General features: G+C 54.2%; 1 protein-coding gene across 2 annotated transcripts; it reads left to right on the top strand.

The window, feature by feature from the left end:
• Positions 1 to 520: 520 nt before the first annotated feature.
• On the top strand, positions 521 to 8,794 carry LHX1 (LIM homeobox 1). 2 transcript variants are annotated; one of them, XM_081028649.1, is made up of 6 exons: positions 1,029 to 1,514; positions 1,816 to 2,524; positions 4,407 to 4,633; positions 4,730 to 5,007; positions 6,379 to 6,544; positions 6,916 to 8,794. In XM_081028649.1, the coding sequence occupies exons 2-6, from the start codon at positions 2,355 to 2,357 to the stop codon at positions 7,293 to 7,295; spliced, it is 1,221 nt and encodes a 406-aa protein (XP_080884775.1). In that variant the 5' UTR covers positions 1,029 to 1,514; positions 1,816 to 2,354; the 3' UTR covers positions 7,296 to 8,794. The 2 variants fall into 2 exon arrangements, with proteins under 2 accessions (XP_080884774.1, XP_080884775.1); XM_081028648.1 differs by having other exon boundaries at positions 521 to 2,524.
• The last annotated feature ends 3,890 nt before the right edge of the window (positions 8,795 to 12,684 follow it).

The raw sequence follows: 12,684 nt of genomic DNA, 5'->3' as shown, positions 1-12,684 counted from the left end.
GAGGCCTGGGAAAGGGGAGGACAGAAACCGGGGCCCACTCTGCCCGTGTGCTGCACACCCCAAGCCACTGCAGCCGCTCTGTGGAACCCCCGAGATATTCCCCTTCCCACCGTCACTACCACCACTCCACCCCACCCCACCCCACCCCACCCCCAGCCGCCGCTGGACCCTCGCGGTTTCCCGCCTGGTCGCTTGTTTTTGTATGTAAAAGGTTCACAGTATCTTCACAATTTCTCGCCCAGGTTGTAACTCCTCACCCGAGGCGCTTCCCCACCCACTCCTTTCCCCCTCCCAGGCGCCGCGCCTCCGGTCTCCCCCGCCCCCACCAGGAAATCGCCGGAATCAACTTTCCAAGACCGCACGGCGGGAAACAGACACCCAGATCTCTCAGAGACGCGGACCCTGTGGACTTTGGGTGGATTGGGGGAGGGGGCACAGAAGGAAGGCCCAGAGGAGGGAAATTCTGCTGCCAAGTGCCCTCCCTCCACCACTTCCCCAAAGACGCGCGGGGCAAACTTCTAGGCCAAGAAAGCAAGAAGAAGGGGGGTGCGGAGGGGAGCCAACATCCAATGAATTGCAAAGCCAAACTGTGCACCGGAGCCGCTGGGGCTCCCGGACCCAGCTGCACCCCAACCTTCAAAAAGGTTTGATCTTGGATTATTCCCACCCTCCAGAACTCTGCCTTCCGCCTGCGCCTGAACTCGCGTGTTCTCTCAGTCCCACTCACCAAACCCGACGCCTTACCGGAGCAGGAGGAAGCCGGGGCACCTCGCTGCCCGCCGCCCGTACCACGCGGGGCCGCGATTGCGGCCGCCACTGATCCTCTACACGCGGTCTCCCCGCACTCTCCGCGGCCGGGGGGATGCAGAATGGTTTACAGAGGGACCGCGAGCCGCTGATTGGTCGCAGGCCGCCGTGACGTCGGCGGGCGCTGCATTAAGGCGAGGGGGCTTCCAGAGCTCAGCCAACAGCCGGGAGCAGTGACCGAGCCGCCGGAGCTGGGGAGAGACGCGCTGGGGCGGCGGACTGGGCCAGGAGACCAGGGACAGAGGGACGCTTGTCCAGGGAGAGCCAGCAACGAACCGCGGCCTGGGCGGCGACAGCTGCGGCCGGTGCCGAGCTGTTCCCGCGGCGCAGAACTCTAGCCGCTGCACCAGGACGTTTTTAAAAGCTCTCCAAGCTACTCCCCCTCCTCCCGACTCCTCCCGCGGCAAAAGGAAAAAAAAAAAAGGAAAGGAAGGAAAGAGGCTAGAAAGGAAACCCAGATTTGCCATTACAACGGAAAAAAAGGGGGAAAAGAAAAAGTCAAGCGACTGTAGGGTTGGACGCAGGCAGCCGGAGCGTGGGCCAGCGATGCGGGGCTGCGCGCCCAGGCGGCCGCGAATGGTGACTGGAGCCACGATGCACGGCCAGGCGCGGTGAGGAGCCAGCCGGTATCATCTCCTCGAAGGAGTCCAGGCGCAGGGAGGGCGGTCCCGAAAACACGGAGGCCGCCAGGCAGGCCACCGGTCGAGGTGACGGGGCTGGGGCGGTGGGAAGCGAGCGAGCGCGTCTGGCTGCGTCCGCCCGGAGTTGTCCCTCTCCGTTCTCGATTGACACAAACACTTCTCCAAAAGGGGGGGGAAATCTAAGCAAGAACTACAGTCGACAACGAGATCTTCCTTCTGCCCCCCCTCCCTCCCACCCCCTTCGGCCTGCCCCGCCCCCTCCCCCGGCCCACCGCGGGCGCCCCACGCATCCCGACCCGCTGCGCGATGCCGGCAGTTTAGGATCCAAAGCTTCTCTACTCATTTTGTTCTTTTCTTTTATAAAAAGAGGAGGGGACATCCCGGTGGCCGAAAGCCGGGCACACACACACCGGTCCTCGTAGGCCGACAAAAGCAGATGCACTTTGACTTCTGACAGCTCTACCTCAAGCCCGAGAGAACTCCGCGGCGCTTTCCCTGCAACCCGAGCTCGCCGCGTCGTCTCCGTCCCTCTCCGTCTCCGTCTTATTTATTTATTTACGTCCCCGTCCCTGTTCTCGGTGACCTTCACTCTTTCGCGGGCTCTGGGCAGAAGAGTCGCTTTCGCACCCGCCTGAGACTCTTTTCCTGGTCCCAGGAGCTGCGGCGGCGCTTCTGTGCCCCGGGGCCCTGGGACTACCGGGCTGCACACCACTGAGCTGCCTCCGGCCCCCGTTGGCCTCGTGCCCCCCTCTTTTGATTTCCTGGTGCGGGTTTTGGCCTGCACCGCCGAGTGTGTCTCCTCTTTTTGGAGGGCCTGGAGAGTTCTTGCCAGTCGTCTTCTTCGGGAGTCACCTCGGCCCTACCTGCTCTTCTCTCTCCGGGCCTCACCCGACCAAACCAAAGACCATGGTGCACTGTGCCGGCTGCAAAAGGCCCATCCTGGACCGCTTCCTCTTGAACGTGCTGGACAGGGCCTGGCACGTCAAGTGCGTCCAGTGCTGTGAATGTAAGTGCAACCTGACCGAGAAGTGCTTCTCCCGGGATGGCAAGCTCTACTGCAAGAACGACTTCTTCCGGTGAGTACTTCCCTCAAGCGCCTCTGCTGCTCCCTCCCCGCGGGCCCTTTCTGGCCAGCTATGGATCAGAGGTCAGCGTGGCCTCGGCGGCCGCGTTAGGAACTACCTTCGGAGAGGCCGGCCAAGTCCCACCGGCGCCCGCCTCTTCGCCAGCTGGCGCACTGGGCGCTTGGGACGCGGCCCTGCTTGCGTCCTGGAAATTGTGGGTCCGGGCTTGGCTGCACGTGCCCGGGAAGGAAAGGTCTGAGCCTGCCTCGGCCCAGAAGCCCCTCCAAGCTTGGAGGGAGGCAGCGCAGCCTTGGGTGTCGTGTCGGTAGCCTCGGCTCCTGTCTTTCTCAGTGCGCGGAGCTCTCCAGCAACTGCATTCTTGGGTCCTCCTGGGTTGCTCGCTCTCCAGGCTGAGCTTAGAAGCCGAGGCTAGTCCCATGCCACTGCCTTTTCCGTCTCCGAGTGGTTTGGGCATGAACCGCCGAGCCTTCTGCAATGGAGTGTCCGAGTCGCCTGCCTTGGCAGCGACAGAGAAGAGCTCAGCCCTGGTGCCTATCCTGCATATCCGGGTGTTCCCCAAACCCCAGCTGGCATCCAAGAACCGGCCTGGGTAAACTGCGGCAAGGTGCCAGTGAAATGCCCCGAGGCTTCAGCCTCCGCGAAGACCTTTTCCCGTTTCCCCCCTGCTACCCGGGGTTAGGTCTCCGCCCAACGCGGACCTCGGCTCTGAGGTGAGGGCTCCACTCGGAGCTCTCCCAGGCACTGCCCCGAGCCCCTCCAGCCACCTTTTTTTCGAAAACCTGGGGAGAAGTCGAGATTTCTCCCGTCGCCCCTCCTCCCTTTAGCATTTAATTGTATTCCCTTAAACTCATTATCTTGCCACCAAATCTATACAAACACACAAGTCAACAGAGAAGAACAGAAGCAAATGCGAATTGTAATCCCCTTGTGTGGGTTTGAAATCTCGCAGTTTACTGGGCTAACTTGGTCTTTTTTCTGAGTTTATGGTTACACATCAAACTGGGATGGGGGGGTGTTGAGCGTTCAAAGCCACCTGTCCCCAGTGCTGCCCCAGGACGCGTGGCTCCACGGAGCAAAGCGTTGTGCAGGCTGGTATTGCGGGGAAGAAACGCGGGCTAAGCCTCTGAGCCTCCGCAGGCCGTGCCAGGTTTCCCCGGTACTGGCTGGAACTGAGCCCGAGAGCGACGAACCTTGCCGGCTGCCAGTGGGCCCCAGAGGCCTTGCTCCGGTAAAGCGCGGCCAGGAACCTAACGCCAAGCCTTTGCTCTAGCTTGCGTCAACCTGCCGGGCTTTGGGCTTGAACGTGGCAGCAGTCCAGCTGCGGCCGTCTGGGCTCTCCGCGGCTGTTTGTTTACCGGCGGCGGGACTGGACCTTGCCAACTCCCTGCCTGTGCCCGGGTCCTTCTGCGGTGAAGGAGAGGCGACAGTAGGAGAGATAAGCAGCGCTCCGGACGCGTTTATATGGAGCTCTAGTTCGAATTTGATTACTTTTCTGAATCTAATCTAAAGTGCCTCCCTCCCCTTTCCCCTCGCCGCCTTGCCGCCTTTTTCTGTAGCTTTTCCCCCCTCTAGGACGCTAGGCGTGAGGCTAGGGGTGGGCAGCTTAGGCCCCTAGCTCTCTCACGCTAACCCTGTGTGTCTTCTCCCCGACTTTTCATGATGACCCCGCTCTCTCTTCCTGATTTCTCGGCTGCTTGATCGGCATTTCGCCTCTCTCTCTCTCTCTCTCTCTCTCTCTCTCTCTCTCTCTCTCTCCCTCTTCCTTTTCCGTTTCCTTTCCTCCTTCCACTTCCTATTTCGTTCTTTCTCTTTCGCCTTTTTCCCTGCCTGTCTTCCCCTGCCCCTCATCGACCCGCCACCCCCCCCCCCGCAGGTGTTTCGGTACCAAATGCGCGGGCTGTGCGCAGGGCATCTCCCCTAGCGACCTGGTGCGGAGAGCACGCAGCAAAGTGTTTCACCTGAACTGCTTCACCTGCATGATGTGTAACAAGCAGCTCTCTACTGGAGAGGAGCTCTACATCATCGACGAGAACAAGTTCGTCTGCAAAGAGGATTACCTAAGCAACAGCAGTGTCGCCAAAGAGAACAGCCTCCACTCGGGTGAGGCCCCACTTCCCGACTCGCTCTGGGCGGGCGGGTCCTGGGGGAGGAAGGCCCGCCAAAGCGGCTGCTCACCTGTCCCTTCCTTCTCCCCAGCCACCACGGGCAGTGACCCCAGTTTGTCTCCGGACTCCCAAGACCCATCGCAGGACGACGCCAAGGACTCGGAGAGCGCCAATGTATCGGACAAGGAAGGGGGCAGCAACGAGAATGACGACCAGAACCTGGGCGCCAAGCGGCGGGGGCCGCGCACCACCATCAAAGCCAAGCAGCTGGAGACGCTGAAGGCCGCCTTCGCCGCGACGCCCAAGCCCACCCGCCATATCCGCGAGCAGCTGGCTCAGGAGACTGGCCTCAACATGCGCGTCATCCAGGTCAGGGCCCCGGCGTGCCACTCAGTTCCCCTGAGACTCACGCGGCTCCTCCAGGCCAGCGTCTAGGAGTGGAGCGAATTCGTGGAGGCTGGCGGAGGGGGAGGGGAGAGGCACAGGCACGTCCCTATCGCGCGACCTTTGAAGCGCCGCCCGGTGCGTAGAGCATCTGGAAATCCCTAGGTCTCCTCCTTTTTCTTGTCCAACTCAGGTGATAGTGGTGGCGGAGGGACGGAGAGCTCAGCAGGAGGCTGGAGGAGGGGACATTGTCAGACGTTTCGTCTGGAGTTGGGACTCTTTTTTCTGTAGCACTCAGCCCTGTTCAGAAGGAGCAGAGAGGTCGCTGTGCAGCCGGAGTTAAACGGGTCCTCTGGTTCTGCACCACGTGATCTCCCTCTGCATCCCCCAAGCCCAACTTTTTGGGTTTCTTGCCCAAGTTAGACAAGCTGCAGAACAGACTTTACCTCGGGAGCGAGGAGGGGCGTCCGGGGTTGAAAGTGAGGTGGTCGGGATGGGAGTCAGCCCTATTTCGGCAGTCCCGAGTGGGATGGGAGGGGAGGCGGCCAGCTGGGCAGCTGTGCGGTGATGTGGGCATTAGAGAATGCGTGTGATTCGGGTTTGATTCCTGGGCCCAAGGTCAGGGGTCCAATCCACCCGTGCCTGGAGGCTCTATGAAGGTCTGGGTGGATATCCCTGCGAGGTCGAATGTGCATGGCTACACATTCAGGCTGCCCTCCCTGGGAGGCCTGCGGCCTCTGGGAGGCTGTGCCAACGTGTGCACATGTGAAGGGGAGGTTGCATGTCTGTGTCACTGTGAGTGAGAGGCTGTGGCTAAGTATCTGGCACTGGGAGATTGTGCGTGGGTGTGAAAAGGATATTGTGCGTTTTGGTGTCACTATCATTGGGAGACGGAGTGTCAATAGGAGGCTGCTTAGTTCTCTGTCACTATCATGCGGGGGAGGGGGCTGCCAGGGACCGTGAAAGAGAAGTTGTGTGTGTCTGACAGTACTTGTGGGGGGTTGAGTGTTTCTGTGTACAGCCCCGGAGAAGCTGTAACTGACAGCGTGACTGTTAGAAACAAACTCCAGCTGCCTTACTTCGGGCAGGGCGGCTTGCCCAGAACCCCCAGGCAGGAATCCTGTTCACCATTGCCTTAGTGGCCGCCCTGCGCGGTCCTACCCTGGGCACCCCACTCCCCAGCCCCCCGCCCCTACCACCACCATCCCTTTACAACACACACACACACACACACACACACACACACGATGCCTTAAAGCTAGGCGGGGGGTGGTGAGGGGCCCGGCCCGGCCGCGTAACCCGAAGCGTGGGGTGGGATCTTTGTGGCCTCACCTCGCGGCGGCGTGTGTCCTTCAGGTCTGGTTCCAGAACCGACGCTCCAAGGAACGGAGGATGAAGCAGCTGAGCGCGCTGGGCGCCCGGCGCCACGCCTTCTTCCGCAGCCCGCGCCGGATGCGGCCGCTTGTGGACCGCCTGGAACCGGGCGAGCTCATCCCCAACGGGCCCTTCTCCTTCTACGGAGGTGGGTGCACTGCCCCGCACAGGGCGCGGCCAGGACGGGGTTGGCTTCGTTGGAAGCGGGTGGCAGCGCGGGAGGCGCTTCTCCTTCCTATAGAGAAGTGGAGAGATGGGTGATGGCTGGGGAGTAAGGCAAGGGGGAGGTAGTGAGACCGAGGGCCGAATTCCCGACCGTGAATGAGGCGGCTGGTTAGGGAGGGAGCGGCTCCGGCGTTTGCACCCAGCCTCCTCCCTGCTTGCAGCCCTGCGGGGGAGCCCCACACACGGCGAGTGCACGCGTGGCCCTCCCCAGCCGCCGGCCAGCTCGCCTCCCCGCCCTTTCTACCCCGCCCCACCCAGGGCCCCGCCCTGACATCCTGCTCCTGGTCTCCGCAGATTACCAGAGCGAGTACTACGGGCCTGGGGGCAACTACGACTTCTTCCCGCAAGGTCCCCCGTCCTCGCAGGCTCAGACGCCAGTGGACCTGCCCTTCGTGCCGTCGTCCGGACCGTCCGGGACGCCTCTGGGCGGCCTAGAGCACCCGCTGCCGGGCCACCACCCGTCGAGCGAGGCGCAGCGGTTCACCGACATCCTGGCGCATCCCCCGGGGGACTCCCCTAGCCCCGAGCCCAGCCTGCCCGGGCCTCTCCATTCAATGTCTGCTGAGGTCTTCGGGCCCAGTCCGCCCTTCTCGTCGCTGTCGGTCAACGGCGGGGCGAGCTATGGGAACCATCTGTCTCATCCCCCCGAAATGAACGAGGCGGCCGTGTGGTAGCGGAGTCTCGCGCGGTCCGCGGAGTTCGTGGTTGTACAGAAATGAACTTTTATTTAAGAAAAATAGAAAACAGAAAAAAAAAACATAAAAAGCAAGTCACTTCCCCACACCTTCCTCCAGCCTCGGGGACCATTTTCCGTCTGGGGAGACCAGATAGGAAAGGGGGACACGAAACAGGATCCAAATCTGCCTGGAGGTAGGGCTGGGAGCTGCGCTGGCTGGCAAGGTGCACGACCCGGGCTCCCGAAGGGAAATGTAGACCTCTTCCCCACTTCCCACCTGGACCCGGATCCGTGGAAAGACGGCGCGAGCATGCACTTCTGGCCGGCGGGCGGTACAGAATCACCCACGGCGGCTGCGGGGGCGCACAGCCAGAGGTGACGCCAGGGGCCGCAGGGAGGGAGGCTGCAGCCGGGTGAGCGGGGGGAAGCGGCCGGGGCGCTCCCGGGCCAGCCGGGAGAGTTCTGGCTCTGGGAAATCTAATAGTGTCGGTCTCAGAGTTCAGCAACAGCGACAACAAACTCTTACAACTTCGGAAACGCCCGACCTGCTGTACATCAGGTGGGACTATATATATATATGTTTGTTTTTGGGTGTTTTTTTTTTTTTTTTTTTTTTGATCTCTCTGGGTTTTTTGTTTTTGCCAAAATTGCAAAATTCTAAATGTAAAGCCCTCAGTATCAACTCTTCTACCTTCACAAAGCTCTACACACACACACACACACACACACACAGAGGAGGATAGGATGGTCTCCAGCCAGACCTCTCAGTAAAATGACTTGAACATCAGCTGTACAAGAAAAGTATTCTACCTTCACTCACACACACACACAAAGTTAAAAAAAAAAGACTATTGAACTAAAAGCAGTCAACTGTTTACGTATAATGTTAAATTCAGGAGTTCAGTGTTTTACTAATATATCCTGTTTTGAAACCTCTTGTTCAAAAACAAAATGTTTTGAGCAATCAACCAAAATTGTTCATTTTCTTTTCCTGTAGATGTTCTGACAGATTTGCAGGGCTCACAGCTCACTGTGCTAGTATGTAAAAAGGTGTTTACACAAGGCAAAGAGAAAACACAATATCAGACACTTGCCAAATAGAATAATTATAGCACAAATACTGTAAAGGTGCCTGGCACCACAACCTGAGAAAGTGTTAAAAAGAAGTGTTACAAGGTTTAAGAAAAAACATCTTTGCTAATTTTTAGTCCTGTTGAACATTCATGGAATTGTTAATATGACTTATATAGACCCACACAGGTTTTATTTTTGTGTCTTTAAAATAAAAGTCCAAAATATTTAAATTTTATGGTCAAATATGCAGTCAACAGCTGCTACTTTTTTCTTTATATATTAAATTTCTCATATGTCTTTTATTGTTCTGATAAACCTAAGCTTGTGTGACCTCCAGTGCATATTAGACCATTCACTGTATGAAAGAAAACATGTTGAATAAATTTGTGAGTTTTTAATAAAAATAGAAAATCTGATGTTTAGATAATTGGTGTGTTATTTGATGTTTTAACAATTAGAAGGGAGGCAGGATGGGGAGCTGAAAGACTCCTCAGAAGCTAGGAAGAAGAGAGACAGGACTGGGGTATCTGCTTTTACTTTGGCTGTGGTTGAACCCCACTGCTAATGCCAGCCAAGCTTTTTCTCTGTGGCTTCCTGCTGTTATTGACTATAGATTTGCCTTCCGTGGATTTCACTGACACAGTTGAAGAGATGTTTGCTGATAAATTAATAGAGAATTTGAAATAGAAATCAAATCCATGGCTAAAAATGAGTGGCCCCAGTTTGTGATGAGGCATGAGATTCCATACAGACTCTCTCTCCTCGTCTCCACACATGCGAAACTGGACTTGTGAATGTCAGTTACCTGCAAATATATAGTTAGAGGTGGTCCTTTTCAGTTTCAATTCATTTCCCATAGATAATCCTGCTTTCTAATTTGGTACTTTGAAAGCTAATGTAAAATGTATACTATGGCTAAAAATGAAATACTTTAATCCCTGTCACAGAAATGATATGAAATAGTTGTTTTATAGTATTTGTTACATTTAAAGTTTGCCAGAAGGAGAACTATTTTGCTTCACGCAGATACGTTACATTACTCTGAAAGATGAGTAAAAATAACCAATATAGAAATCAAATGTCAACTGGCAGTTGCAAATAGGTTCTGAAAAGTAGTTCAGTTCCTTCCAAACCTTTATTAATTGTGGAAGGAATTTAAATATTTTATCTACTATGAAATACATGTGTTTTAATATCACATGCTCTTAGAGTTCCAAAATTTCTTTTCCATATCCCCTAGATTTCAATATGGGTTATTTGTTTCCTTATTTTTTTTAAAAAAATCAAGGTTTTACATTATGTCGTATGTAATTTACAGTGTTTGCATATTTTATTGAGACACAACCAACTGTATCTTTCCTGCCAAGAAGTCTTTAAAATAAGGAATATTTCACTGCATCCATATGACGGCTTATACAATGGGAAGGACCATCAGGGAGGAATCTGACAGTGGTCTTTCAGAAATCCAGATTTGTGAAATACAGGGGAGACTTGAAATTCCTAGCTTCTGCATGCAGCGCATTTCTTTATCTGCTTTGTATGCAATCACTAGATTGGCTTGTTTTTGCCCTTTTATCATTTATATACCTTAAATCATAGCCAACTTATTCATTATAGCCACCCCCTTTAAAGACATTCATTTAACTGAACGTTTGCTCATTGGGAAGCTGCATTTTCCTATCAAGCCTGCTGAATTATTTAGCAGCTTTATTGTGGAATGGAGTACTTGATAAGAAGCATTTTAGAGTTGGGCGTTCGGTGTGGACACAATTCTCTCTGACTCGGTGGTAGCAACTCAGTCTTTTCCCCTGGGTGCTGTATCCTGAACCTTAAAGAATACCTGAACAGGTGGCAAAGCTTAGCAGTCAGATTTGGAGCCGCTGAGAGAAGGAGGTCTAGAAATGTCAGGGACTGTTTTCTTTCCCATCAGATTCGAGCTGCGCACCTCTGGTCTTGAGGTGCAGAGAAGCTCTGCACCATCCCTATGCAGCAGCGCTGAGAGCTCTTGGGAGAGGTGCAGGGACAGAGGAGTGCCAAGTCGGTCCCTTCCCGCCCAGGGTGGCAGTCTCCTCTGTGGCCAGGCTTGGCAGCCTGGTTCCTCTCTGTGGCCATATTAAAGCCACCACCTCTGTGCCTTTCGCCTCCTACCCTCAGGGTGCCTGCGGAGGGAACCACCATCTGCCCTGGGTGAGGGAGGCAAAGCTCACCCAACGAATTTCTCCAGGTTGGGGAAGGCTTGAGGAGGCCAGGGGCTACTATGGAGTAAGACAAGGTGAGGGAGAACTATGCATGGAGAGCCGGGACAGGCATTGGCAGTGGTCTGGGAACTGGAGTTTGATAGCATCTGAGAAGAGAGGAGAGAGGCAGGTAAGAACCTGGTTTCCCTAAACTCTTGAAACTCCTAGCCGTGTGACAGACAGTTGTTTGGGACAATGAGGGGTTATCCAATATCCCTCCTGCACATCCTCTGCTATTCCTACGTCTGCCTGCCACTTTGCAGCCCTTAGGCATCAGGCAGAGGGACTGTGAACCAGGAGACCCTCTGATGTTCTCTGGAGAAAATTGTTCTTTTGGGAATGTCCTCCCATTTATTCCCATCCCCCTGCTTCTGTCATCTGCTCTTATTTCCAGAGCAGTCAGAGGTTTACATTTTTTTCTAGGAGGTATATATAGTCTTTGAAATATCTCCTCCCATAGTCTACTCTCTATCTCCATCCCTATCCTCATCAGGAAACCCCTCTTTCCTTCTCAAGAAACTAGATCAAGTGGGGAGGAAGGCAGAGAGAGCAGTTAGGAGGTTGCCATCCTGCCTCATACCTCGACTTAGCTCTCAGTTGCATCTTAAGTTTTAGAATTCTTTCCTCTTTACTCCCAGAGTCCCTTCCTTACCTTCAGTATGGGGTAAGAAAGCAGGAGAAGCATCTTGGGGACCCTGGGATGTGTGTGATAGGAGTGGAACAGTCTTGATTTCTTCCTCAAAAAGCTTCCCAAATCAGTGGGGGACCAGGACAGAGAAAGTAGAGGAGGTAAGCCGGTGTTTGGCATTTTCTGCCCAGAATCACCCAAATAGTGTCCTGTTTGCTTGGAGGAGGTCTTTGACCTGCCTCACCTTCCTCCCTTTTCCCTCCCTTTTCTTTACCCTAAGGCCAGGTTTCTAAGCATCATTAATGTCCAAAATAGGAAGGGAAGAGGATTGCAGGATATAGTTTCCTAAATATGGGCTGAGAGAAACATTTTTGTCCTTTGAAGCCCAGAGCAATGGCCCCTTGTTGGAACCTGAGGAGCATGTTTTGCTCTGGGGGGCCCCAGACAGAGGCACTAGACTGCAATTACAAGTGATATGCTAAACAAACAAACAAACAAACAAACAATTTCCTAGCTTGAATTTTCTTGCAGATGGTAAAAAGCAGTTTTCTTTGCCTGAGTCCCCTGCCTAGGGTGCCCCTGTACTAGCCTGGAATTCTTCCCCTTCCATGTTTGCGGGTGAGGGACGAGTCTACCCAAAGACAGGTTAACTTTCCCCTCTACAGCCATCTAGGAAAGCGACACGGGACAAGGTACACTAAAGTGGTGGTCTCTCATCACTCTTGATCCTGAAGGCATAAGAAGACTGAAAGTCAGGAACCCTCACTTCCCTTGAGTTCCACAGAAAACACTGGGGAGCTGAGGGTTCCCGAGGCAGTTCAGTTGTGGGATGCAGCTGACCTGGGGTGTGCCCAAATATGGCACAGGGCACCCCCTAATGTCTGTTTCCTGGATCCTTTTGAGGCAGTTTTTGTTTCAAATGTTCTAGGTCTCTACAGGTGACCTCAAACAGATACTGGAAGGATAGACCACTTTGTACACACACTAATCATCCCTTATTGCAGTTTCTGTTTACATGTTTGTCTGCCCCACTAAGCTGATCACCATCAGGAAAGAATTTAACTTACTCATTATTGTATCTTATCTAGCAATGCCTGCCACATAGCGGGCGGTCAGGGAATGCTTGAAGGAAAGGGGAATATAAAAGGATTGATTGTATCTTGCCATGTGCCTGGGTGCAATTAAATCGGTCCTATTAAGTCTTTATATTTTGAGTCTGCCGGTGCCCCTCTAATGGTCGACTTGAGTTTTTCTACATTTGTGCATCAGTTCCATTATCTGAGTATGCCCTCCTCTTTGAACAGCAAAGATACCGTACCGATGGGTATGCAGTAGAGTAGTAATGCCCACCCTACCCCCTTTTTCCTGCTCAGACAAGGCTACTTGGAGAAGGTACATAATAGATCTTTATTTATGCACAGCAATAGCGATTTCTAGTTATTAATAAA

The sequence above is a fragment of the Rhinolophus hipposideros genome (genome assembly GCF_964194185.1).
Source record: "Rhinolophus hipposideros genome assembly, chromosome: 20".
NCBI classification, from domain to species: Eukaryota; Metazoa; Chordata; class Mammalia; order Chiroptera; family Rhinolophidae; genus Rhinolophus; species Rhinolophus hipposideros.
This window is presented reverse-complemented; position numbering and strand designations above follow the sequence as displayed.

Bases quoted from the DNA above. Each gene is read 5' to 3' on its own strand.
- LHX1 (XM_081028648.1), top strand. From the start codon at position 2,355: ATGGTGCACTGTGCCGGCTGCAAAAGGCCCATCCTGGACCGCTTCCTC. The intron at 4,634-4,729 runs GTGAGGCCCCAC...CCTTCTCCCCAG, and splicing joins AGAGAACAGCCTCCACTCGG to CCACCACGGGCAGTGACCCC. The intron at 5,008-6,378 runs GTCAGGGCCCCG...TGTGTCCTTCAG, and splicing joins TCAACATGCGCGTCATCCAG to GTCTGGTTCCAGAACCGACG.